The 27,010-nt window shown below is 41.5% G+C and overlaps 3 protein-coding genes across 4 annotated transcripts; 1 reads left to right on the top strand and 2 right to left on the bottom strand.

Annotated features, from left to right (window-relative positions):
* The first annotated feature begins 2,791 nt into the window (after positions 1 to 2,791).
* Positions 2,792 to 5,266, top strand: LOC104940460 (ADP-ribosylation factor 1). The gene is made up of 5 exons (XM_019266181.2): positions 2,792 to 3,039; positions 3,782 to 3,972; positions 4,050 to 4,121; positions 4,527 to 4,649; positions 4,994 to 5,266. Exons 1-5 carry the CDS (start codon positions 2,973 to 2,975, stop codon positions 5,078 to 5,080), a joined length of 540 nt encoding a protein of 179 aa, XP_019121726.1. The 5' UTR covers positions 2,792 to 2,972; the 3' UTR covers positions 5,081 to 5,266.
* Positions 5,267 to 6,069: 803 nt separating this feature from the next.
* appl1 (adaptor protein, phosphotyrosine interaction, PH domain and leucine zipper containing 1) lies at positions 6,070 to 20,634 on the bottom strand. The gene is made up of 22 exons (XM_010756800.3): positions 20,448 to 20,634; positions 18,610 to 18,708; positions 18,438 to 18,497; positions 17,997 to 18,068; positions 17,763 to 17,850; positions 17,469 to 17,510; positions 16,193 to 16,251; positions 15,301 to 15,447; positions 14,359 to 14,441; positions 14,060 to 14,221; positions 13,767 to 13,955; positions 13,635 to 13,677; positions 13,484 to 13,540; positions 12,874 to 12,965; positions 12,615 to 12,794; positions 12,231 to 12,283; positions 11,521 to 11,695; positions 10,687 to 10,723; positions 10,460 to 10,600; positions 10,322 to 10,372; positions 10,143 to 10,232; positions 6,070 to 9,421 (listed from the first exon to the last, which is right to left on the bottom strand). The coding sequence occupies exons 1-22, from the start codon at positions 20,499 to 20,501 to the stop codon at positions 9,269 to 9,271; spliced, it is 2,127 nt and encodes a 708-aa protein (XP_010755102.3). The 5' UTR covers positions 20,502 to 20,634; the 3' UTR covers positions 6,070 to 9,268.
* Positions 20,635 to 21,385: 751 nt separating this feature from the next.
* On the bottom strand, positions 21,386 to 26,085 carry LOC104940254 (kelch-like protein 10). Of its 2 annotated transcripts, none has more exons than XM_010756811.3 (5): positions 25,821 to 26,085; positions 24,495 to 24,981; positions 23,509 to 24,120; positions 22,757 to 22,906; positions 21,386 to 22,096 (listed from the first exon to the last, which is right to left on the bottom strand). In XM_010756811.3, the coding sequence occupies exons 1-5, from the start codon at positions 26,075 to 26,077 to the stop codon at positions 21,743 to 21,745; spliced, it is 1,860 nt and encodes a 619-aa protein (XP_010755113.3). In that variant the 5' UTR covers positions 26,078 to 26,085; the 3' UTR covers positions 21,386 to 21,742. The 2 variants fall into 2 exon arrangements, with proteins under 2 accessions (XP_010755113.3, XP_027135132.1); XM_027279331.1 differs by having other exon boundaries at positions 21,937 to 22,118.
* Positions 26,086 to 27,010: the final 925 nt, after the last annotated feature.

The following is a 27,010-nucleotide window of genomic DNA, read 5'->3' as shown; positions in this document are numbered from 1 at the left end:
TTTACTTACTGTTACATTGCACAGCTTTAAGGCACTTTTTACTCCTGATTTATTTAAAATTGGTGATTAGTTACTTTACAGATTCAGATTGTTATTAAGGCTATCACACGAGGGCGACAATTCGGTGTGTATCTGAGCATCCAACCAGCTCTTACTTCAAATGGGAAATCTTCATTTTTTAAACAGTTCACCTTATTCCTACTGTCGTCTCCCACTAAAATGACAACAAAATCCAGAAAAGTTTAAATGGATGGATTATATTGATGCTGAATTAACAAGAAATCTATGGACATATGACGTCCTTTATCTCGTGTTTCTGGAGTTTTTAAGAATATGTAATGAACTATTCAAATTTCATATTTCTCAAGGAGTTTGGTGCCATATTTTCCCCAGACACTGCAGGGAGCTTTAGTTTAATTCAGACTGCTAATATGTTTATTTTTGAATATCTTGTCAACGCTACAGAAACACTAGGTAACTGTTTAGTATGATCCGGTTGTCTGATGGTGGCTGATTAGGTTTATTATCAGCTAATCGTACTCAGTTTCTAACAGCAGTATGTAGAAAATATAGAAATATCTTTGTAGTGCAGAGTTTGTTATGATCTAAGACTGTATTTAAAAGTCCAGGAGTGAGTTAAGACATCTTGTCTTTGCCCTATATTCAAACAAAAGGTATACAGAAAAAAGAGAAGAAGGGGTTTGGGTGGAAGGGATGTGAAAACTGAGACAAAGAGGAAGTGAACATATAATGTGTGAGTTCGGGATGTGGTCTTTGTTCCCGAACCTAGTTATAAAGCTTCATACATGGAATATAATACAACATCAAAAACAAGTATGTTTTAATTGATGTATCATCCTTTCATGTTTTTGCATGTATTTAGCAGCCACTGTAGTTTCTCCTTCATGCTTGGTGGGGCGAGGGGGGTACAATCAGCAACTCCTAAATCCTAAAACATACTGATCCTTCAAGTAAGATCCTTTAAACTCTACCCGAGGATTTAAAGGAGTGAAAGGCAAACAGTGTCTGTTTGCAGCTTATGCAATGGGCTTCTTCACCCAAAACTAAGCAATGTAGTACTGCTACAGTTTTTGTACCTGGGCCTTTTGGTTCACCTACAAAATGCTGAAGTCTAGTTTGAGTCTCTTAAAGTCTGGACATGTTGCTCCTTACTGTATGTGTGGCTGCTCCATTCTGTTTAAGGTAATCTGCTGATGATAATATGCCAAAAATGTCTATTTTTTAAACAGATATCCTGTGTTTTTTCCTACTGAACACTTTTAATATGAAGCACCAGATAGATACTTCATTTATCCTGAGGGAAATAAAAGCATACAGTAGCAGCATGCAAACATACAGTAAAATTAACCTATAACACAGTAACCATACATTGAATTTTAATAACTACCAGTCAGCACTGACTGTGTTGTAACAATCCACGTGGAGAAAACCAGATCAGCCAGAGGAATGTGTTGGAGGATTGCACGATGTCTCACTCTGCTGTAATTTCCCTGAACCACAAACACACCACAGTTTCCTCTGTGTGTGATAAAGGTCACACAAACATTATGTCATCCCTTTATCTGTTTGTTTGTTTTTTGGGGAACAGCTTTTAGACGTTTGTGTTGGAAAATAAAGTCTCCAGAAAATATACATTGAACATATACACTCAAATGATAAAGCTTGTTGAGATTTCGTTCCAGGTGTTTTAGGATAGTCTTGATTTATAGCCTCCTGTGTGAACTTCTCTTTTTTACAGTAACCACTCACTGATTCTCAGTTCCACTTCCTGAAAACTGGTCTATTACAGCAACAGAGCAGCATTTTCCCCACTGGCCGGGCCAATGATTTGTTCGTTTCATTTGATTGAACACATTTGTTTACAGGTGCTACAATTACTACAGTAAAGTCACTGTGAGCAACCAGAAGTACACAAACTAAACATAGACTGAGTGAAGACAATCAACCTGGCAACACACAGAAAACAGACTGTCAGCTCTGCCAACAGCAACAAGAGGAAGAGACAAAGCCACACTTCCTGCTATACTGGAAGACACAGGAACTGAGGTCGTTCTACCAAAATAAAAGTCACTCAACTCACCATCAGAGCGAAATCAAAATCAGTATTCAGACAGACAAAAACTGACTTACTACACTTGCTATATTCCTTTGTTTTTGTATAGCTGTATAGTCTACAAGTATATTCTCTTTTTCCTCATAACAGTTAACACAAATAGCAGTCATTTTGCATTTTAAGCACTGTGTATTTGTTATTATTATATTACTTATGATCAAAAACCTAGCGAGTCGACAACTTTGGTAACAGCCAAACATCAAGCAACAGCAAGAAGCACAGCTCAGCGTCTGTCTTTCAGCCTTTTATTTCACCAGGATCTTGCCAAGGACTCAAAGTCAGCCCCAGTCTTGTGCAGCAGCTTCGATCACGCTCTCCTTTTCTCTTCTTAGTTTTCTCCAATAATGTCCTCTAAAGCATTTTTGCCTCTGTCATTATTTCCATAGGGGCCGCTGAGCCCAGTTACATTGCCCATTTGCCCAGCTCTGGTTCTAGCACGACACTGCCTTAGCTCCCTGTGGTCCAAACACTAACACTCCCCCAGTGCTCTGAGCTCACAGTCCGGGAAGCCCGGCTAACAAACTGAGCTAACATTAGCTAAAAGCAGCTACAGTTTTTATTTATTGCTTAATTACGTTCATGTCAATAAAGCAAATTTCAAACACAAAAACAAAACAACAAGCGTGCTTTTATTCTGAAGGTTGTATGAGCGGAAGTATACATAACACACCGGTGTTGGTGCTGCTGCCTCTGCCTCCGCTGCCACCGTGTACAGAGCTGACAGCAGCCGGGATGACACCATGGATAACGCACACACACCTGTCCTCTATAAAAGCACACACACTCACACACACCGACAGAGAGACTCCACGAGCTGTCTGAAAGTTTTACCTGAACCATGGGCGGCATCATCTCACACCTGTTCACCAGGTTCACCTCCAAGAGACCGGTCAGGATCCTAATGGGTGAGATATGATGATCTTCTGATGTCACAACTATTATTATTATTATTATTATTATTATTATTATTATTATTATTTCTGTTGTTGTTGTATAGTCTGTGTCCTCTGTGTTGCCAGGTTGATTGTCTTCACTCAGTCTATATTTAGTTTGTGTATTTCTGGTTGCTCACAGTGATTTTACTGATATGTTGATTTATTGAGTATGTTATACATTTAAAAGATGTAGAACAATTAATGGTTTATTAAAGGTTTATAATACATTAAAATGTTCACTTATATAGATATGAAGTCATGAAGTTGTTGTAGTAGTTGTACTAGTAGTTCTTTTAGTAGTAGTTGTTGTTGTAGTAATAGGAGTAGTAGTGTTAGTAATAGTAGTAGTAGTATAAGTAGTAGTCCTAGTGATCGTAGTTATAGTCGTAGTAGTAGTGCTAGTAGTAGTAGTCATAGTGATAGTAGTTGTAGTGGTGGTAGTAATAGTTGTGACACATTTTTAAGAACAGAAAAAAAAAATCAAACTGAGCATTTTCTTAAAACAATAAATTCCACGCCACCATTGCTCGATTAAAAGAATATTAACTTAATAAATCTCTATTAATTAATTAATAATTCTTTATTAAATAGGGGTTACGGGTTCTGTACCAGTCCACACTCCAGACTGGGGTCCATGCTGGAGACTCGAACCAGTCACCCTCCGATTCCCAAGCCAAATCCCAGTTAACTGTCTGTGTTTGTGTTGGTGCAGTGGGTCTGGATGCAGCAGGTAAAACCACCCTGCTGTACAAACTGAAGCTGGCCGAGGTCGTCACCACCATCCCCACTATTGGTTTTAACGTGGAGACGGTAGAGTACAAGAACATCAGTTTCACGGTTTGGGACGTCGGTGGTCAGACTGTCATCAGACCTCTGTGGAGACATTACTACATTAACACACAGGTACCACTGCTGCTGTAACTATTATGACAGAAAGTTAAGTTCAGGACATTGGTAATAATGTCTGTCTCTGTCTGCAGGGTCTGATATTCGTGGTCGACAGCAACGACCCCGAGAGGATTAAAGAAGCCGCTGACGAGCTGCACAGGGTGGTAAGGAGCTTCAACACTCCTTCATACATCACTTTAAACACACAAGTGCTAAATGTTGTCTTAGACTTGATTAAAACAACAGTGTAGTAATAGTACTGCAACTAAGCAAACAGTACTACAGATTAAACTGATCGCTGACGCCTTTGGTCGTTACGTGAACTGCAGTTAGCATCCTGGCATCATCCCCGGCACTGGCTGTTTGCAAATATCAACCCATCAGACCCCCCCAACATGGGGGCTTATGGAGACTGACTCACTTCTATAGCCAACCTCAAGTGGACATTTGAGGAACTGCAGTTTTTGGCACTTCCTTATTCACTTCTCAGCCACAGATGACTTAAATAATAAATAACATAATCTTATATACGGAAACTTTAACCTTCTTTACTTGTGTTTGTGTTACAGTTGGAGGAAGACGAGCTGAGGGGTGTGGCCTTACTGGTATTTGCGAACAAGCAAGATTTGCCCAGAGCCATGTCTGTCAGTGACATCACAGAGGCCCTGGGCCTCACAGGAATCTCACAGCCGGTAGGTGTCCATGACGTGTACACAAGTCCCACAATTCAAGCACCATTTTATAAACGAGTGTCTGAAATCTCAATGTACAGAATAAACTGCTGAGAGTTCATCTTGATTACTTTTAGTCAACTAAATGATCAAAAAAGTTGAAATCTCCATTAAACATTAAATTGTTGGTTTTAACTCCTAAACCTCATGTTCAGCAGGTCTAAACCTAATACACAGCGACCTCTAGAGAGCACAGTGCAAAGGTTCATAGTATGATGTGATAAGTGTTTTTTTCAGACGATCCAGGTTTAAACTTTAAAATTCAAACTACAGCTAAGCTAATGTCCCTCTGTGTGTCCGTGCAGTGGCTTGTCCAGTCGTCCTGTGCCATCAGTGGTTCAGGCCTGGCCGAGGGTCTGGACTGGCTCTCTGACCAGATCCCGAAACAGTAAATGGTCGCTGAAGGTTGCTGCTGAGTCTGGTACAAACTGAGACGAGCCAGTGAACCCAGGAGAGACATGAAGACTGACGTTTGTAGCTTAAACCTTAGAACAATCAAAAAGATCAAATGTCAAGTGTCAGATATCTGTGCCTATAAAGCCTATGCTGTGCACTTTATAATCACTTTACAAAGCAGGCATGAATGTTTGAAGCAGGAAAACAAAGTTTTTTTATTTCATCTTTTTTTTAAATCTGTTTGAAACTCATTTTACAAACAATGTTAATATTATATGTCTTCTCTCATGTGTTGGAAAGGATTTTTACACTTGAAATAAGCATATCTGTAACTAAAGCATACTTACTATACTTAAACTTATATACTTTTACAAGTCAGCTGCGTTTAATGTCTTGTTGGTTTTGTTGGGTAAATTCGTACGTAAAGATTGCCAATTTTTGTGTTGCTGTTTGGCTAATACGTTTAGGTATTTACTATTCTATTTCTTCACTGAAATCTGTGTTTTTCATGTATTTTATTAATTTTGTTTGTTCATATTTATTTAATAATAAAATTGTTCTGTGGTCAGTTGTGTGTTAATTTCACAGACTGTACTAATTCTCGATCCTCATATTTAGAGGTGAAGCACCTCAAAGTGTTCTTAAACTAAGTTTTGCAAATAGATTATTAATATAGTTAAAACTGAGCAAAAGTATGCATATTGTTAGCTTAAAATAAATTCTGAAATAATGTTAGACAAAAGCAATGGATGACAACAAAGTGTTGAGTACAACATGTGATTCCTCCTAGTTTGTAATGTTTCTATACACTTATATAAAATATTTTTAAAATACGTTTTTGTATGAAATCAAATATTGATGTACGACTGTGACGTTCTGAGAATGATAACTGATTTTCTTTAATATTAATGAAATGAACACATTGAGTCACTATCAAATTTCACAAGCTGGAGATTCATTACAACAGCAGACTGACTCAGGCAGGTGGAGTTAGTGCTTTATTTATCACTGAAAAGCATTTTTTTTATCATTATTATTATTCATGACACTGAAACAATTATCGCTGGAACATATTTACAGCTCAACACCATCGATCCTGTCGTGTTTTCCTGCGTCAGTAAAGTGCAGCTCCATCGACACGAGTCCTTCACCTGGTTACAGTGAGAAAACATCCTCCCAAAGAAACACATTAAAAATAATAATAATAATCATCATCAAACTGCTGATTTAGAAATATCGCCATCCGATCTGAAGCATATTTGGATGTGTTCCTACAGATAAAATGTGTGATTCACTCTGGATGAAGGCAGATTAATGAATCAAACAATGACCCTCATTAACACTTGTCAAAGCACAGATGAATATACTGATGTCAGATGTCAGAGAAGATGCTTTTAAAATGAAGATACAGTCAATGTGATGAGAGTAATTGATCATATTTGTGCTTGTGTTGACAGATCTCAAGTTTTTCAAATGTCAAACAAGTGTTCCACAATAAAACAGAGCCGGTGTGAAGCATCTCTGGGTCTTTTCCGAGGCCTTAAATCAGTAAACAGTTGGTTGGACGGTATACGATTCTTATTAATGAGCACTACTTTCATGCAACTACTCGTTCAACCACCTTCACATCAGCGCCAGCAAGACGAAGGACTCCTGACAACATGTTAACGCACACCGCATACAAAAACGGCACGAGATGCTGGGGGTACTTGGACAAAGCATAGATAACGATATGTTAATATCGGTTAATATTGGCACAGAAAAAGGAGGTCAGGGCTGAAATATTGTCATCAAAGAAATAAGAGTCAACCTTTGACCCCAAGTGATCTGCTGAGCTCTCCTGAGCGAGTCAGGTGTTTCAATCATGGAAGGAAAATGTAGTGCAGGAGTTTCAGTGGTCAATATTTTAAAATAGTAAATAATTTTGTCTTCAATACCAGTGTTTTCGTATAAAATCACAGTCAACAATATCAGATATTAAATCAGGGAGCACTCATTTAATGATTTCCAGGTCAATAAGTCGGACATCTGGTAAAAACTGGGATGGGTTGAAAAGTTAACTTTTGTTTTAACAGCATTAGACTATATCTCGCAGTGAAGCAGATTATAATATGTTCAAATATCCCCGTTGAAACTGCAATCATACTTTATAAAATACGGTGGCGCCTCACACCAAGATGGTTCCTAATTCGAACATCAGCTAGGGCCTTTCTATGTGGCGTTTGCATGTTTCGGGTACTCAAGGCTTCCTCCCATAATCCACTTTTAATTAATTTAATTTGTAACTCTAAATTGCCCGTAGACTCGCCCGCAACCCTGATACATTCAGACAGAATCCTGCACTCCCTCTCTGTCATTCACTGTCCATGTCGCTGGACCACAGCTTGCTTTTTTTCTCTCAAACCATTAGACGCAAACCAATTTTAACTTCTTCGTGTCACTATATTGCAGCATAAATTGTGAGCCAGGCACATTTAGAAGCTGGGTACATGAAATAAACAAAGAACACAACAGGTAGAGTATCAGAGTTTAGAGTCTCAGTTTCAGAGACATTTCAGGCTGACTGTGGAAGTTTGACCAGTCAGATCGTCTGATTGGCAGCCACAGTGTGATGCCAGGCTGCGTTTTTCCGGCTCAACTTCTCCGCCGCAGGTTTGCTACCGTTTTTTGGTGGACACCCCTACGGTGATGGATGGATGGTTAATTTACATTAACCTGACAAGGACCTCTAGAGGATGAACAGGTCAACAAAGCGAGTGACTGAGAATACTGTTTGTTCACTCTTTCCTCCAGTCAATGTTGATGTTTTTCAACCCTAACCAGGATTCTTTTGGGGGGATTTTGAACCTTTATGTTGACAATGTTCAGATGACAGTTAAGAAAGTTCAAGAGAGAGGGGGAACGGGGTGTTGAGGGAGCTCAGTTGGTAGAGCAGCCACCCCATGTACGAAGGCTCAGTCATTGCCACAGCAGCACAGGGTTCAAATCCGACCTGTGGCTTCCGCATGTCATTCCCCATCTCTCTCTCCCCACATTCCTGTCACTCTTCAGCTGTCTCTATCAGAAAATAAAGCTTGAGAGAGAGGGGGAATGACATGCAAAGAGCCACAGACTGGAAATGAACCCTGGACTGCTGCAGCAATTAACATGGGGTGCACGCTCTACCATTCTAACCATAAGCCTGTAACATTTGGACCACCAAATTCAGCCCATTTTTAACCTAAGACGTCTAGAATATCTTTTGACCTGTGAATCACCAAATCCACGCTGCCTGGATGACGTTGTCGACCTCTGAATAAGCTTCTTTTCACCTTCCATACAGCTGCTGCCGCTGCCTTCAGTTCATATCAGCAAACTAAACTAAACTACAGTAAACTTGATCAACGGACAATTACTTTTTATAATTGTTTAATCTCCTGATCATCTTTTCAAATTAGTCGATTGGTCTATAAAAAATCTGAAAACCCACAACAAATTCTCACATTTGAGAAGCTGGAGACACATCCGAGGTTCCTTTTTATCGACTAGTAGCTAATTGTTGAGGCTCTACTGTGATGATGATTCAAGACTTTTCAAGTTAATTCTGCAGTGAAACTGGACACAACAGGAAGGACATTTCAAAATAAGACTCCATGCTCTCTCTCTCTCTCTCTCTCTCTCTCTCTCTCTCTTTGTTTACAACATTCTGTCTCAAACTTTTTGGCCGTCCACACTGAGGTGTTTTGTTGCCCTTCTGAATCTCTGAGTGGCCAAACCGTCACCTTGCTCTTGAGCAAAAGTCGACACTGTCCAAATCTGACTTCTCCCACATGTCCTGATCCTTGTTCATTATTCTGCACGTGTCTTTGCTTTGACTACTCGTATGTTGTAGACGTTATCTCTTTTTATAAAACAAACATAAAAAAACAGAAACTTGCAGGTTAATCTATATCTGTGGAGCCCGTATAAAAAGCAGCGTCTGACAGTACTCCCCTCCTCCTCTTATAGCGAGGGTGCGTTTCTCCTCTGTTTTCAGAAGCTCCACCACAAACAGAGTCCAGCAAAGAGGGAGCACATGTTTTTCAGTCCCAAGCAGCCCAGGCGGGCGGGTGTTGTTCTCCTCCTCTGATTCCTGAGCTGTTGCTTTGACAGTACCAGCTGGGATTTGCCTGGGTGGTAAAAACATGCATCCTCCATGCTTTTTGTTAGGCTTCAGACTCGCCCTTCTTCTTCCCCTCCTCCCCGGCGTCACTGTCCTCCGACTGGCTGTTGCTAAGCACTAGGAATTGTCCGTCAGAGCCAGGCAGGTTAGCGGGGCGACTTGAGGCTGCGATCAAACGGCTCTGCTCCTCTAGATCCTAGAGGCAAAATAATCAAAAAGACAAGTTTAATATAAATTTTTATCATTTATCGATTTATCGTGTCCAGTTGTTGGTAGTGTTGGAGAGGAGGTACTCTCTGAAGAGCTGGGTCTCCAGGAGGTTTTTGAAGGTAGAGAGGGACGCCCCTGATTTGGTAGGAACTGGTAGGATGTTCCACCAACGAACGAGAAAAGTCATATGTCTGTATAAGGACATTCAAGTAAGCGGGTGATGAACCAGAGACTACTTTGTAGTCAGCATTAGGGATTTGAATTCAATGTGGGCTGCTACAGGAAGCCAGTGGAGCTTGATGATCATCTGAAAGGGCTGTGAAGGCTGGTAGGCCCATCAGGAGGTTGTTACAGTAATCTAGTCGTATCAGGAGTATCAGGAGTTGGGTAGCATGTTGAGTCAATTAAGGCCTGAAGTGGGAAGCAGCATGAATGGGCAACCGAGGTAACGTCAGAATGTTAGTTGGTCATCGATCATGACTGCAGATAGAGCTGTGTGTCGTCTGCATAGCAGCGATATGAGGATAATCTGACCCAAAGAGGGAAGGAGTGATGTGGACAACTGTCCCAAGCTAGGATACGCTGAACGAGCACCCTGTGAGGTACAATCTGAACCAGGGGTTGAAGGTCACCAAATGTATTTGTTAGTTAAGAGTAAAGTATGTTTTAATGTAGGGTCAAGTGTGGGGTTAAAGGTTAAAGTTCACCTTCTCTATCTGTCTCTGTTTGCTGAGCTCTTCCTGTTGTTTCTCTTTGGCCTTGTCCTGCTCCTTCCTCTTCTCCACAGCCTTACGGTCCTACACAACAACACAACGAAAATAATTAATCCACAGCAACACCTGAAGGTACCATTACCATTACTAGTTAGCATAAGCTTCAGTCTCACCATCTCAGAGTGGAAGGCTATCTGCTTGGCCAGACCGATACTGTCACATATCTGAAACGCATGAAGAAGACAAACAGGTCAGACAGACCAATCAGATTGTTAGACAGTTACAGACCAACAGGTGAACACACAGACGACCTTCTCTCCATCGTTGTTGGATTCGAAGATGTAGCAGACGGCTCGGCTGTCGCCCCGCCCGCCTGCCGGCTGCAGAACGAAACCAAACAACCTCTTGTTGTCCTGATGAGATGAACACTGAACCACAGTGGAGAGAGGGAACTGCAGGAGGAAAGAGGAGGTGATAAATCACCAGAAACATGTCTGAGACTAAAACTATCGAAGCAGAGAAACAGAGATCATCTTACCCTGAGTCGAGTGACTTGTGTCTGAGGATCAATGAGCCTGAAAAGAAAAATATATCGACTCAAGACTTTTCCAAAATGACAAATGTTTGTTACCAACACCCTCTCTATATCAGTGTTATGGTGAATTCTGTCATCTTTGTTTGTTGAAATGGATATTCGTAGTTACTCTGACCCCCAAATCTTTCAACTAAAGCCACTCACATCCATTTTACATAACTGCTTATCCTTATCACGGTCGCAGGGGCTGGCTCAAGCCCAAAAGGCGGGATACGCCCTGGACAAGTCGCCAGCTCATCACAGGGCTGAGACAAACAACCATTCACACTCACCTATGGGCAATTTAGAGTCACTAATTAACCTGTTAAGTGCATGTCTTGTAGCCGGAAAGAACCCACACAGACCCGGGGATAACATGCAAACTCTGACTGGGGGTTCAAACCAGAAACCCTCTTCTGTGAGGCAACAGTAGTAACCACTGTACCGCCCTGAGTCGTTAAGAAAACAGACTGCATGACTTTCATAATATTTGCTGTTACAAGTTGTCCAGAGAAGATGAATGATACATTTACATTTGCAACAAGTGCAAAGATGTAAGTCTCAGGCATGCATTTATTGTTTTTTGGTTTTTTTTTTCAGAAAAAACGAAGACCGAAGTCTTTATAATATTATTCACAGAGACGGGCAAGCAGTTTGGGACAGTGGCAAGAAAAGACTTCCTTTAAGAGGCAGAATCCAGCTCATGGTGTGCGACCATCTGCTGCGACTGATTGGGTTTAGAGAGGGAGATGCTGAGACAGCATAATCTAAAGCACACACACACTCTGTGGTTCATACTTGAGGCAGTCACAGGTGACCAGCAGGTGTGATTCAGTCATCCTGAAGATGTTGTGGATGGCTCTGGCTGCAAGGATCTGCCTCATGGTCTCAGAGATGACGTCTATTGACTCGACAGTCTTCACCTCCATGGAGCCCAGGAAGCGAACAATGAAGAGCTGGTGGAGGATCGAGTCTGGACGACAGAAAAAGAAAAATAAGCCAAACAATAAAATAAATATATCTGTCTGCAATTCCATTCATAATTCCAGTTTCTGTCTTGGCCAGGAGTCCCTTGAAAAAGAGATTTTTAATCTCAATGGGACCTTTCCTGGTCAAATAAAGGTTTAATAATAATAAAATAAAATAATAATAATAATAATATAAAATAATAAAGGTTGGTTAATATTTCTCTGAAATGTTATTAATGATCATCAGATACAATCGGAGCGTCAGGGGCAAAAACAAGTACTTTAGGTGGACGGACTAGCCGGTTTAACAAATATTTTCAGGTCTCAGTGAATTAAGAGTTTATTTTGACCAAACCAGAGTTGGTTGAGTTTGTTGAGGTGCATTTTATAATTATCTGTGAAGTAAACGACTGGTGGATGTAGCACCCATTTGTTTTGATCTAAAGTGCTGGCGTTTGATTGTGACATCTAGTGGCAGTGAATTTTGTATATTTAACCTTTAAATCCTATTCTTATCCAACCAGACCTTACAGACGGTACCTTCGCTGTCTTCTGAAGTGCTGTCTCCTGACTCTCCAAATGGATTACTTCTTCTGTGGACACACAAACATGAAACAATAACCAGCAGCTGCTACAATAATAGACAGGACATCTATACAAACCCTCACACACACACTTTGATTAATCAGGTGACAATCAGTCACTTGTTCACTCATTCACTACTCCCCTTTCACCTCCTTTGCATTGGGCTGGAGACAGAAATCTCAGAGACTGATGTCTCAAAACCTGTATTAAAAAATCTACCTGCTTAGAGAGATACAAACAGTTTTTTGTTTTTCATAGTTTGGGTGAATTGACCCTTTAAAATCAGTGAAAATAAGAGGGAGAAGACATGAGCTAACTTCAGTGATTTTAGTGACCTACCTGCCGGACTGTGCTGCCGTCTTGCTCTGTCCTGAGTTCTCCTCGCTGACGGGGGAAATTATATCAAACTGGATGGGTGTTTCCGGATCGACCAGAGCATCCAGTGAGAGCACAGAAAGGGCAGGTGACGGCTCTGAGCCCACAGAGCTAATACTGCTTGCTCGGCCAGCACGCCCTTTACTGGAATGGAGAGAGTGAGACGATGGTCTTACTGATGAAGGACTTGATTGGCTCTTCATTATCAGTTTTGGACACCTACCTGCTGGGTCTCATGCTCTCGTGTCTCTGCTGGAAGGACGGCGATGGTGTCACAGCTTCAAGAGCTGATTGGTTCACTCTGGCTGCCAGCTCCTGCCAACAGGATTTCTTTGATTAAGATATACTACATGGCCAGAGTTTGTGGACTCATCAGTGAACATATAATTTCAAAACAGTGGCAATTAAGCTGCTGTTGAGGGGTTAAAGGCACCAACCATCGACTAGTTGGAGAACGACAGGACAGGTCCCCAAAATATGAAGCCAAAATAACTGATCACACCCTTTCCAAAAGATGATCTCTGTTGTTTTAGGTAGTTCTTATCATGCTGATGTTTGTTGAAGTGACAATTTTTCTGATAGGTTTGGTTTTAATTAATTATTTGACTTTGATACCGCAGCTCCAAACACAATGACTACCAGTGCACAATGGCAGCAGCCGTATCTGGGCTACTTTAGTTTAATTTTTCTACAGTGGGAGGAAGTGGAGATGCTTTGCATCTTTATATATGTCAGTGGTGCCGACCATCATTTCCTGTCAGCTAAAGATGGCTGCCAAGATTGCCACAATGACCTGTAACAAGGTAAATAAAAAGGTAAATGAGGGTACAGACCTCTGCGTTTTCACTCAGGTAGATCCTTTTGGAGATGTTGTTGATGGTGGAGATCCACTGATGGAGGAAGCAGCAGAAAGACGATGTAAGGACACGACAGAACAGCTGACAGTCAATACAGAGCAGGTCATGTGACGGAAAAACACTTTACCTCCTCGCAGTCCTTCCTGCTCTCCGACTGTAGAGTCACAACCCTGACAGAACAAGACAAGTGTGTTCATTTAATGCTCTCCCATAAATACAAAATGAGAACTTGGAATACTGTCTTCATGAGCCCTCTCACTTCTTGCCATCGAAGGAAGTGACCTGGAAACAGAAGCGGCGGTCGTCACAGTCGACCGCCATAACGGAGCAGTTGTCGAGGTCTGTTACCAGCCCGCCTGCCACCTCACCCCGGCCCTGCTGCATCAGATTACCGCCCTGCGTAAAGAAGTACTGCCGCTCCCAGGACGACGACACCAGCCCTGTTTTACTAAGAGACAGAGAAGCTAATTTAACTCACAAAAAAAACACATGGGTGTTTAATGTGAACATTAAATAGCAGTATTAAAATGTATGTGTGTGTGTGTGTCTTACTTGCGGATGTACAGATAGCCCTGTTTCCTAGTCAGGTTGCGACACACAGGTGAGTGGGAGGGGTCAGGGTCACATGGTGCATACAGCGGGTCACATGATCTCTCCATGTCCTGGATCGTCTGCTGCATCTGCCCAACCTCCTCCTCCATCTCCCGACGTACACTACAAATACACACACCAAACCAAGACCGAGTCAAGACCAAGACCAAGTCAAGACCTTCAAAAAGTGGTCTCGAGACCAAGACCGTTCTTAAAGTAGAACAAACAAAAGAAGAAAAAGACTTGTGTAGGGTTCTTACTTCTGGACACTGGTTCCTATGGTTCCCAGGAAGTCCTCCCACTGCTGGGTGAGATTTTCTGAACCCAGCTTAAAGAAACTGATCTGCACAGAGCAAACACAGACAAACATTTTTTTTCTATTGTAGCAAGGTGCTCAAATACAATACAGTTCTGGAGATAAACTGAGTGGGAGTCGTTAACTCAGAAACAAACTCCATAGCTGATCTGGATGAATGACAACTGCTCCTACAGCCCCTTCACACAGCCATCACATTGTCACAAATTTAATAACACTGTAGTCAAAATCTGGGTCACATTTTAAAATGTCAGTTATGATCAACCTCGCTTGCAGCAACAAAAAAACTAAGTTTTTGGATTTTATTCAAAATGACACACACAATGTCCCATAGACCGCGTCATTTTATGCTGTATTCTGATTGGTTGCTTTGTCAGTGTGGGTCACCAGCAGACACATTTGCTGTGTTTCATTCAAATTATGTTGCAAATTTTAACCAAATTTCGAGGGCAAAAGAAAATGCAAATAAACACTTGTTTCAATCCACATCCGTTATGCGAATATGAGGAGTTGAGCAGTAGGTGGTGCTAATTCTACAGTAAGACACCAGAAGAAGGGGAGGGTGCAACAAGATGATGTAATTAAAAGAGCGGCAGTTGAAACTCAATCTGTGAAAAACAACACTTCAAGCGAGCGTGAACACTATTTTTGTGAATGTGTTTCTCTCCTTGTTGTGATTTTGTAGGTGCTGAATCGAGGTGTCATCACTTAGCTGCACCTGGGCCAGTCTACACCACCCCATAAAGGTCTCTCTAATCCTGCAGTGTGTGTATTTTTGTTGCGTTCTCTACATACACTAAAATCACACACCCATATAAGCTTTACACTACTGATGGCTACTGATGAAGTTTTCCTCATTTGTGTGTGTGTGTGTGTGTGTGTGTACCTGGGCCTGCATGTAACCCAGCAGCGGCTCCAGCAGAGCCGTCTTCTTCTTGTACTGTAGTGTGTTAAGCGAGCAGAAGTAGTGCATCATAGTCTGGTGCTGTTTCTTGCGGGAGGTGTAGACATCCTCCACAGCCTCCGCCCGCAACTACAACACACAAGACTCTCCTGTTATTTCAGTGTCAACATGAAATCCTATACCTCTGTTGACTGTTTCCCTTTCAGGCTACAGGAAACATAATCCTTGCTGCAGATATGTAAAAGAGTTCGCAAAAAATACAACCGACCAAAGATTAGCTCTGAAGCAGGTTTCTGTATGAATGAAGCATTGTAGTATTAAGTAGTATTATACTTTAGTATTTAAGTACTGAAATGTAAAAAAATGGACTTGGTTATAGATCCATGAAGACGTTTTATCTCTCATCCTCTGACTGACTAGTGGGGAGATCTGAGTATTTAGTCTAGGCAGGATATAGTCTAGTTTCCACCTGGTTCTTAGTGCTTGCTGTTATGACGACTGTCGTTGAAAGTCATTAAAGTCATCTGAGGTCCGGCGTAAATGATGGCCGTTGAGGTCACCTAAGCTCTGGTGTGGACGATGTTCGTTGGAGTCACACGAGGCCAAGTGTGATTTGCTGTGCTCCTCCTATGTTCAGGACGATCTGAATGACTGTCGTTCACAACAGACCTCAGGTGACTTTTACGACTCTGATGACAGTCGTCATGGGTCAACAATCCTGCCTAGGCTAAATATTAGGTCTTCAGTCAGAACTGAAGAAGCGTCTTGGATGAGAGGTGAAACATCTTCACAGATCTGGATCCATGAATACAACAAAGTTCAGTTGCCCTCGATTAAACCTTCACAGACGTAATGTGAGGAGTGTTTCTGTTACCTTGTCGTTGTCTCTCTTCTTGGACAGACGGCTGTATCTGTTTATGGCTGTGTCATGATCTGCAGACAGAAACACACACACATCGTTTGGTGATTAAATATATTTTCATTATCATTTCAGTGTAACACGGGTTAGAAAGGAACAGAAAAAAGAAACTCACATGATGACACAAAAAAACAAATGCGTAGCTAAACCTCATCAAATGTGAGTCACTGAATGTGCAGGCAGTCTAGAGCCAAGAGTCACGCTGACACATAGATCTGCACATTTTGTTCTTTTAGATTAGTTACTTTACTTTGTGGTACATCAAGCTAACACAAACAACATCTCTGTCAGTGAATTAGCAGCAGTAACTTCTCATCTTATTTTCATTACATAAGGTCAAACTCCCCTTTGCACACACGCACACACACACACACACACACACACACACACACACACACACACAATACTCAAGAACAATGTTAATTGATTGACGTTTTTCTCTAGTTATTCTAAACTTAAACCTTTTGGGATTATAACTGTTGTTCACAAAATAATTGATCAGTTCATATTCATGACTGCCTGAGCTCACTAGCCATGAGCAGCTGCTGTCAGATACTCTGAGAGTCTGCCGGAGCTTTGACAGTCACGAGAAGCACATTCACGTCTGTTTGCGGAAGTTTCTATGTGGTATTTGTGTTGTATAGTAAACTAGGCTAACGGGTTAGAGAGGCTACGGTGTCTGTGGGCTAGTGTCATCAGTACATAACACAGGCCTGAGTCTGTAGAGTCAAGAGAGTTTTATAAGAAGAGGGGTTGACTGGTGACATCACTTGCCTCTAGATCAGCCAATAGCAAGACTCATTTGCATTTATAGCACAACATGAATAAACAACACTACTAGATACCAATTTACATCAGTTTTCAGCTGAGAAATAGGAGTTGGGGGTTTACACATAGCAACATAAACTACAGATGGGTAATTATAGACTTATAGGTCCAGGGTGTAGGATTTAGGGGACAGAAATGGAGTATATTATTAAGAAGTATGTTTCCATTGGTGTATAATCACCTAAAATGAGAGTTGTTATGTTTTTGTCACCTCATCATGGACTCCACTATGTTGCACCACCATGTTTCTACAGTAGCCCAGATCAGACAAACCAAACACTAACTCTAGAGCCAGCCACAAAATTCGGTTCTCCTACATGGGGGTAAGGTTACATCTGCAACTTCACCAGTAGATTGCACTAAATCCTACACACCGGACCTTTAAGTAGCAGCACTAACTTACCATCACTGGATATTTGGAAGACTTCTTTCAGAGTGAGGATCTCTGGAGAGAGAGACAACAGCAAGTTATAATGTAAGGAATATTTATGCTGTCTCTGTTTAAATACTTGTGTTTACAAGAGTTATTTTTCTGAATGTGCTGATAGTTTTGACAGCCATTTTAGGGAAGACTGGCCTGCACAGAGCCCTAACTTCAACCTCATGTTTGGAATTAACTGGAACACTGAAGGCGAGCCAGGCACGATATCAGATTTGCCAAAAGATTTGTGGCAGGGTCAGTGTTTGTGCTTCCTACCTTTCAGGTCTCTCTCTTTAAACTGAGTGATGGGAAACATCATGGCATCTGCAAGCTGGGTGGATAAGACAGCATGGCAGGAACTCAACTGGAAAGAAATGGAGAGAAAGAGAAGAAGTTAAGGAACATCCAAACCATGAATCAGCAGAACGACTGCAGTGTGACCATGAAAGATAACATTAGAGTTGTATATTTGTGTAGACAGAGCTCTGGTATGTTTGTATTCTCTCCCACCTCGTCAATGACTTTGGCAAACTGCTGCAGGGTGGAGCTCATCACTTCATCATCGCCCCCTAGAGGAAAACGCTGCAGACAACAACAACAACAACATGGCAGAACGGATTATTTCTTGTGAGGACAATATGTCGTTGCAGCAACAGGAGAACCTGATATAAGGCTGATGGCTGGCGATAAAATGCTTATGGCTAGTGATATAATGCTTATGACTAGTGTTGTAAGGCTGATGGCTAATGTTATTAAGGTGTTTTTAATGTTACATGGCCTGTGGCTCGTGTTAATAGGCAACTGTAGGCTAGTGTGATAAGGCTGTGGCTAAGGTTTTATGGCTGATGTGTATGGACAAAAGACTGATAAGTGGTGCTTCAGCATAACTGGCTTCTGTTATAAGGCTGATGGTTGTGTCATATTGTAGGTGGTTAGTATGACTTGACCTACCTGTTTGTCGTACTCTTTCAGCAGTCTAGAGGTCAGGTGTGTGGCAGCACTCAGTTCATTCTTAAAGAGAAAAACAGCAGACGGCTCCCACATATTAATATTCCTGCATGTCATGCCCATACCTGCACAGCCAGTGGCAATACACCTGTGAATCGTGTCTGTGAGTGTGTACCTGTGCATCGTAAATCCTCTGCATGGCCTGATAGAGCTGTGTGCAGTAGTTGGACATGGCTGCAGTGTCTTCTTCAAACACTCCCAGCAGAGAACGCGTCTACGAACACAAAATAAAAAGAAGTCAGTGCTAATCATCTGACCAATCTTCAAACAATCGACTAGATAGCTGCCAAAAAAAACCAAAAAAACACCCCCACCTATGACCTGTTCTCAAGGTGTGTCTCAGCAAAACTTTTATGACTACAGTTCATCTGTCATTGTCATGTGAGATAAGATGTTGGCTGCATGGTTGATTTAAAGGACATGTGGTGCCCGTATTTGTGATAATTACTGAGTTATCGCATCCCTCAGGCATGTATCACAAAAAGTCCTTTGAGTGGTACAGGGAGGAATCTCTGAAACATAACTTCTTAATTAAATACATTTATTTAGAAACATTCAATACTACAATAATTTGAATGAAAATACTTTAACTATAAGATCCTGTAATATTTTGTAATATCTCCTTAGTCATGTCACGTTTATGCAGGTAGCGTGCATACATTCAGGTTTAGTTACAAGGAGACAGGAAGTGGAGGTCAAATGAATGGCTCAAAAAAAAAGCAAAGTGCGGATCAGGACTACAGCTTTTCCATCCAAGCAGCTCTGGTTCTTGAACTAGCTCCATAGTTCCAATAGAAAATCTTTCTATTAGGAATGAAACTGTTTCCTGTGTGAACCGTCTGTAGCTGAACAAGGTCGAGCTACTGTACTTTAATGTCTGTTATACTGGTGCTACTTGGAGAGCGTGAGGTGTGAAAAGAAACACTGGTATAAACGATAAGTAGTCCTGTATCTATAAGCTGTAGGGACTTGGCTTGGGAACCGGAGGGTGCCCGGATCAAGCCCAGCACAGTCCACAGAATGGAGCTTGGACTGGTGGCTGGAGAGGTGCCAGTGCACCTCCTGGGTACTGCTGAGGTGCCCTTGAACAAAGGGCACCGAACCCCTGCTATGTTGCAGCCCATCACTCCAACATCTCTCCACATTTGCACGTCTATGCGCATGTAAGAAAGTATGTGTGGTTGTATTTCGGGCCTATATCCATCCATCGATCATCTGCAACCGCTTACCCTCATCAGGGAGCCTATCCCAGTTGACTTTGGAGGAGAGGTGGGGTACAGCCTGGACAAGATGCCAGCTCATCGCAGGGCACATAGACACAAACAACCAATTTAGAGTCACCAATTAACGTGTTAACTGCATGTCTTTAGACAGTGCATGACTGTAGACAGTGCTAACCACTGCCCCACCGTGCCGCCCTCAGACACACCCCCACACAGTGATGTCACAGCAGGTGTTTTGCCCTGCAGAAAACACCACCACAGATTTAGGGGTGCTTCAGCTCATTTCAAGCTTTCCACCCTGTGTGACTCCCATCTAACAACAACACTAAGCAGCTTCTTGGCCAAAAGACTGACAGCCATTAACTTAGAGGAGGGGGGAACTCTGAGGAAGAAGTGGCTAAGGAAGTACCCGGCTAACTATTCAGTTTAAATCTGTGCAAACCAACACTGAGCGCTGTGCCTGCGTTTGACATTTCGACCTCGCATATTGACGGAAACTCCCCATCAGCTGATCGGTGTAGCCGTCACAATTTGACGCCGATGCACAGCTGCCATATCCCGGTTTAAAGTGTCCGCTTGACAGCTTCGCTGAGCTGGGCCGTGAGCGGTGAGCACACAGCTGGAGCTCGGCATCTCTCCGCTGCCTGTTGGCAAACACTGAGCCCACAAAGACAGTTAGCTTAGCCCTACGAGCGGCTAACCATAGCCCTCCAGGGAAGGGTGCTGTTACCTGCGGACTGTCCTCCAGCGTCTCCTCTATCGGCAGCTTCTCTATCCCGGGCATGGCTGCGGCTGGCGCGGTGGTAATCGGTGCGAATCGACGGACAAAACTGCGACAACAAATCGGTCCGACAACTCCCACTCAAGATTTCTTTGCTACACGAATTCACAACACCCCAAATCAGCCCCTCCCAATGCCACATGTCCCGCCCCCCGAGCCGTTTGATTGGAGCGTTAAAAGCTTCCTTTAATTTAATTGGTTTCTGGTTTAAAGGGGGAAAGGCGCCATTTTGGCTCGGACCAGGAGCGCCCTTTCCCTGTAGTCGTGTACAATTCAGAGCCATAATGGCGGTCGGTCCGGTTAGTTTGCAGATATGTTATTTAAAGCCGATAACTGGTAAATTTGGTATCACCATCTTGTTTATCAGTCTACAACGTTATATTAAACTTTTTTATTGTTTTAAATATATTTTGTGCAGTGTAGATTAGTATACTTATTGAGTATAGATTGCAAAGACTATTTTTTAAATACAGAAATACAAATGAACATTTTTAACATTTCAACACCCATTAACCCCACCCCCATGTATCTCATCTAAAAATAGACATTCACTTATGGTGGTTTTTATGAAACATTTTCATTATAGATCCATGTGTTATTTATTTTCATTGATTAAATTGATTTTTTTTTTTTTATTATTCATCTTAATCAAGGATATAAAACAATGAAAATCAACAACTCAGAGAGGCCAGAAGCAGAGAATGTTTGACATCTTTAATTTAAAAATTACTTATATGATTTATTTGATTCTTAAAGATAGTAAGGTTGTAATACATGTTGAGGCAGGTTCATAGTCACTATCTGCTGTTAATCTGCTGAAACATGCTCTACTAAAATCCAAGCTGCTTGATAAATTACTATAGTCAGTATGTTTTTTATTTTGGGTTGTCTGTTTGTGTTTTGTTCTGTTTTGATCTGGCTTGATAATTGCACGACTCATGCCAAAGCTCTGGGTTGCCAGTTAGGAAACATACTACATCCAGCAAATAAAGTGGATCAACTGAGTGAGTGTTAGATTCTGTGTCTTCGATCTGGCATCCTGTGTTAGCTGCAGTCTGGGGATTGGGATGGGGGGGGGCTGCTCTCCAGTGCTTTGGTTTTGAGCTGCGGTGTCAAATCTTACAATTGTACCTTTAAATATAAGGAACAACAACAGCACCTCGGATTTTAAAATAAAAAAAAAATGTATTTAAAAATGAAACTTGATGCCAGTCGATGGATTGATGTCAGGTCTGGGCTGAGGGTCAGATGGATCCTCCTGTAGCTTCCTCCACATTGGGGAGCGTCAGGGAACCACGAGGGAACAACTTCTCCACCACGTTGTAGAGTCCATACAACACACAGCAGCTCAGTCCACAGCGGGACGCCTCAATGTGGGAGGCTCTGTACCACATACCAGCCTCTTCATCGTAGCGCTCCACAGTGAGCAAACTGTTGGAGTCGTTGTATCCTCCCACCACAAAGAGTTGGTCATCCACCACCGCAATGCCAAAGTGGCTGCGGGGACTGTACATGGATGGCACGCGGCTCCACCTGTTCGACTCAGGGTTGTAGGCCTCAGCACTGCACAGGAAGGTGTCCCCATAGCTGCCACCAACCTGGGATGGAGTGTGAGTCCAGCTTTTCAGTAGAGTAAGGAAAATACATACTGGCATTTGGAGGACACCCTGAGCAAGTCTTAGACCATAATTTCAAAGTTAAGGTATAAGAACACCCAGACTAAAACTTTTCGATTCACAGCTGAGAAAGCTTGTGGAAGGAGAAGTGTGCCTGATGCTTTCCATCTGTCGTTACCAAATTTGAGTGGCTAAAGTAAAAAAATCTGGAGTGATCTCTGGAGATTGGAAAAAAATTGGTCCAGAAATGTCTGCTCTCAATTAACATGGGAGTAGGTGGGGCAGTTGGTGGTTGATCCTAACGCACCTGAGCCATTTGAGCCAAAACTATAAGTCTGACAGCTTCAGCAGATTTAAGTGAGTGAAATGACAATTGTTCCTACAATTTAATGTTAAGATTGTGTCTGTGGAGTGAAATTTGTGGCCATGGGAGCAGTTTACAAATTTAGAGATGAACTGAAGAATAAGAAGAAAGAAAAAGACGTATGGCACATCAGGCACACTAACCACACAGCTAGATGCCATTGAATCTTACCCAGTGGTTCCTTCAATAGTTATTGAACGTCCTCCAGTGATACTCCACTCAACACTAACATGATACATCCAAACCTCTGAGCTACAAAATTCATGCCACACACTTACTGCATAGATGCAGCCTTTGTAGGCAGCGATCCCCAAGCCAGTTCGGCAGGTCATCATGCGGCTGATCCTGGTCCACCAGTTGGTGGTTGGGTCATAGCATTCAGCAGTGCGTAGACTGTAACAGCCATTGAAGCCACCGCAAATGTACACCTATAGAAAAGTTAAGGACAGTTACATTTAAGGTGGTTTGCACTGGATATACAGGCCAAATAAATTCTCAAAAATTTTATCTGCAACACACTTTTTAGGTTTCTCAAGGTCTATAATGTGAACGCCTGCAAAACTGAATTTGTTTTTTAAACTGTAAAGGCTTTGACTTTAAGACATGTGCTAAATTGCCAACTTGTGCCTATATACCCTTAGAATAACATGCCTCATTTAGAGATTGTATAGCCTCGTATTCCATATCTGAGCATTGTATTGCTTAGATATTCACATGTGAATAAAACAGTGGAATAGACCACTTCAATGGCATAGTGTTCTTTATTTTGATTTATTTATTAAACTGTTATTTGCTTCTCCAAACTCTATATTGTTGCTTTCCTGAACTGGGTTGTAACATAGATGAAGCACAAAAAAACGTGACATGACAAAACAAAACAACTCCCGGCACATGAAAATGATGTCAGACTGAATAATGAACGGAAAACAAAATGGCAATTAGGTCTGATTATCAGTCTAGTTTGGTATTTAAATTGACAACATAAACCCTCTCAGATATTGCTTGTTTCAGTCTTCACTGTGTCACCCACCTTGCCATTTAGAGTTGCGGAACTAGCACCACTCCTCTTTTCATGCATAGGTGCCACCATGATCCACTGGTTAGTCTCAGGTTTATAGCACTCAACAGTGTTGCAGTAAGCGTGCCCACTGTAGCCTCCCATGGCATAAATGCACCCATTCTGCACAGCAACACTGACAAAGCAGCGACAGTAGTTCATTGAAGCCATCATTTGCCATGTGCAGGAGACAAGGTCAAACTTTTGCACTGTCTTCAGGTAATCGTGCTGGGTGCAGCCACCAATTATGTAGACAAAGTTGTCGAGGACAGCAGCACCATGATAAGCGCGCCTAGTCCCTTCAGTGCTAACAGTAACCCAGCAGTCAGCTTGGACATCATACACCTCAAGGCTGGTTCCATAAATGACATTATCTTTGCCTCCAGTGACCAATAAAATGGCTGAAGGTAGGCGTGGGCGGTTCATCAAGCTGCTGCAGAAATATTTTGAGTGTCGGTTGGCCCTGAAATCTACAAATGCCGTCATTGCATCGTTGAGGATGAGCATACATTCTCTGTTGTCCTTTATCATGGCATTGTCCATTATGTTTAGGAAAAAATCAGTGGTCATCAAACCTATCCGCATCTGGACAGATATAAGAAAAAAGCAATTAGAAACAATCTGACCATTACCTTATGTCTGTGCGATACGTATATAAAGACTTTGTCCAAAGATCTGTCTGATGTCCAACACTCCTCCCTGAACTGCTTGGTAAAACATTTTGTGGCTGTGTCATCAACAACATTAACATCACACAATGTGTTTTTATGTACAGCATCAAGAGTTTACATGTCAAAAAAGCATAATCATGGGTCGCTGTAAATGTTTGAACAAACCACCAATGTTGTCCTTTTGTTGCTAGTCTTCAGAAGACCAATTATTCTGTTTCTATAAAGAGAAATGTAACCCAATGCTCTGTTAAGATGACTACATCTACAGTTGGCTTATTGTTTAGTTACCTTGGACAACAGCACAGACATGTGACCTCGTCTTTGGTCCGGCAGGTGGTTAATCCAGCAGAGGACAGCCTCAAACACTATGTTTTCTTGTTTCACTTTGAGGTGATCATTCACAATGATAGCAACCAGCTGCTGCACAGGAAGCTCAAGGAACTCCTGTGAGACACAAACTAACTCAAAGTGGTACAGGATGTAGAGGAGGACCTTGTGCCTCAGCTCAGGGCAGTGGTACATGTTCAACAGCCTCCAGATGCTGATGCAATTCTTCAGGCACAGCCGGTCCTCCAGAAAAAAGAAGCAGGTCTGAACAATCCCTGTGACCAAGAACTGGTCTGCAGCTTCTAAAACCTCCACCACATTATCCTTTGTCACAGGAACAGAGTTGGTGTAAGCATAATTGATTATGAGGTGCATCATCTCAGGCGACACCCCAGGGATAGTATAGATTTGCTTCTTTGAGGTTGCCCAGGGACCGGTGAATAGAGCTCTGTATAGGATCAGGATTTAGAGGACATCAGTGTTTAGAAAGTAGAATGTAGAATAGAAGACTAGGACAATGGTGCAGAGTGCAAAGGGTGCTAAAATAAATGTATATATGTATTAGGTTGCTTTATGCATGGGGTAGTTGGATATGACAGTATATAAACTATGAACAGCATGGGTAGGTTGTGTATGAGTGATTATATATATATATGTTTAAAGAATAAAAACTGAATTCAATAAAAATAATAGAATAAATAACGTACAGGTACAGTGATCAATACAGTTCATTTAGTTGTATTAAAGCTTATTTTCTTCCAAAAACATACTCAAAACTGAGCAAATGTGATAAAGTAACTACTTTTCTGGAGATATGACAGTGGCTTATCATGATGCCTCAACACACGTCAATCTGTCAATCTACAATTAGAAGACAGATAGATGGATGGTGTGGTAATCCAAATCTGAGGGGTAGTAAAAAGTTGACTATAGTTAAATAGTTGTTGCTTTTTCATGCAAATTAGCAGATTATTTTACCACCACAGGACCCCAAATATTCTTAAAATATAATTTGTGTAAAGAAAATAAACTTGTTTGACTTTATTCAACCAGTGACAGTGGGTCATAAGTATGAACTGCTTTTCTTTAAGCTATTAGGAACAACATCTGCTCTGTCAAAAACAGTGAACTGACATGAGTAAATGTAATTCAGTAAAAAAAAAAAAACAACGATTATGATATGAATTTTGTTTTGGTTTTCAGATACAGTTCATACACTGATTATTTTAAGAAGTTTGGATCTGTTTACAAGCTTGTTTGAAGAGCCTGTCGGGATAATCTACTCACCGAAAGTATGAGGTGCAGCGACAGAGGATGATCTTGTGGGCATTGAACTCAACGTGGCCGACTTTGATCACCACATCACACAGCGTTCCTTCCAGACGGAATTTAGTTAAGACTTCAGATGCCATGTCACTCACTCTTTTCTCCATTTCACTTCTGTGAGAATCTAATGTGGCGGTAGCTTCTCCTTGTTCACTCATTTTGTCCTTGTCACATGTTAGTATCTTAACTCTTCTTTGCAAATTGGAGATGTTTTTCATATGTTTTCTTTTCAGCAGACAGTTGCCATGACTATATTCTTATAACAGAATCTGAAAGTAATGTATTTGAATACAGCTGTATATTTATATAAACTCAGCTGCCAGTTTCTTAAGTATGTATAGCTAAATATATTTTTTTCTTTTTGACTTGTGAGTACCTCAAGGTTCAAAGGTAATCTTTATTATCCTCAAGGGGCAATTTGTGGTGCACCAAGCAGTAAGAACACAAACAACAAGTAACCAATGCCACATTACAATTGTATGTGACACTCACATAAAGGAGGCCAATGGCAACACAGTTTTTACGTCTGTTAGTCCTGCATCTTGGCAGACTGTATCTATATCTATTCAAATTCAGGACCAACTGGGCCTTCTTCAGGGACCTAGCTATGTGCAAACTATGGAGGTTGTTCGGAATGTAGTGTGTGATTTTGCAGCACACCTTGACTACACTCTGCAGGCTGCTTTTATTTTTATGAGTAAGAGACCCGTACCAACTCACAAAGACAGATTCAATAAAACATTTGCAAAATAATCCTGTTGACATTAGCTTTTTCTAAAAGAGCTGTTTTTACCTAACCTACCTCTGCATTGACTTGAGAATCAAAGGTCAAACTTTTGCACCAAAACAAAAAACTTACATCTCAGCAGGAAGAGTTGATGAGGCATTGCTGCTGATCTTTGCCACCAGAGGGCATGCAGTGCTTGGCTTTGGCTCCTGTCACAGAAAGTATACAGAAAGCGCTGGCTCCAAAGCAAACGAATAAGTGATGTCACACCTTGTTTCATATATTTTATAAAGCTTAATATACATCATATAGTCATTTAATGCCTTAAACACACTGAAGTGCAGTCCTGAGACAAAAGGATTAACAGAAATGACTGTGGACAGTAATGTATGCCACTCTTATGTATTTATTTTGGCTGAAAATC

This window comes from Larimichthys crocea, chromosome VI, assembly GCF_000972845.2.
Source record: "Larimichthys crocea isolate SSNF chromosome VI, L_crocea_2.0, whole genome shotgun sequence".
NCBI lineage: Eukaryota > Metazoa > Chordata > Actinopteri > Sciaenidae > Larimichthys > Larimichthys crocea.
Note: the sequence above shows the minus strand (reverse complement) of the source record. Positions and strands in the feature narration are given on the sequence as shown.

Excerpts from the sequence above, each read along its gene's own strand:
- LOC104940460 (XM_019266181.2), top strand. The coding sequence starts at position 2,973 with ATGGGCGGCATCATCTCACACCTGTTCACCAGGTTCACCTCCAAGAGA. Across the intron at positions 3,040-3,781 it reads ACCGGTCAGGATCCTAATGG|TGGGTCTGGATGCAGCAGGT; the intron begins GTGAGATATGAT and ends GTGTTGGTGCAG. Across the intron at positions 4,650-4,993 it reads TCACAGGAATCTCACAGCCG|TGGCTTGTCCAGTCGTCCTG; the intron begins GTAGGTGTCCAT and ends GTGTCCGTGCAG.
- appl1 (XM_010756800.3), bottom strand. The coding sequence starts at position 20,501 with ATGCCCGGGATAGAGAAGCTGCCGATAGAGGAGACGCTGGAGGACAGT. Across the intron at positions 17,851-17,996 it reads TTGCCAAAGTCATTGACGAG|TTGAGTTCCTGCCATGCTGT; the intron begins GTGGGAGAGAAT and ends ATTTCTTTCCAG. Across the intron at positions 17,511-17,762 it reads TAAAGAGAGAGACCTGAAAG|AGATCCTCACTCTGAAAGAA; the intron begins GTAGGAAGCACA and ends CTCTCTCTCCAG.
- LOC104940254 (XM_010756811.3), bottom strand. The coding sequence starts at position 26,077 with ATGAAAAACATCTCCAATTTGCAAAGAAGAGTTAAGATACTAACATGT. Across the intron at positions 24,982-25,820 it reads CGCTGCACCTCATACTTTCG|AGCTCTATTCACCGGTCCCT; the intron begins GTGAGTAGATTA and ends GATCCTATACAG. Across the intron at positions 22,097-22,756 it reads ACAAAGGCTGCATCTATGCA|GTTGGTGGCAGCTATGGGGA; the intron begins GTAAGTGTGTGG and ends ACTCCATCCCAG.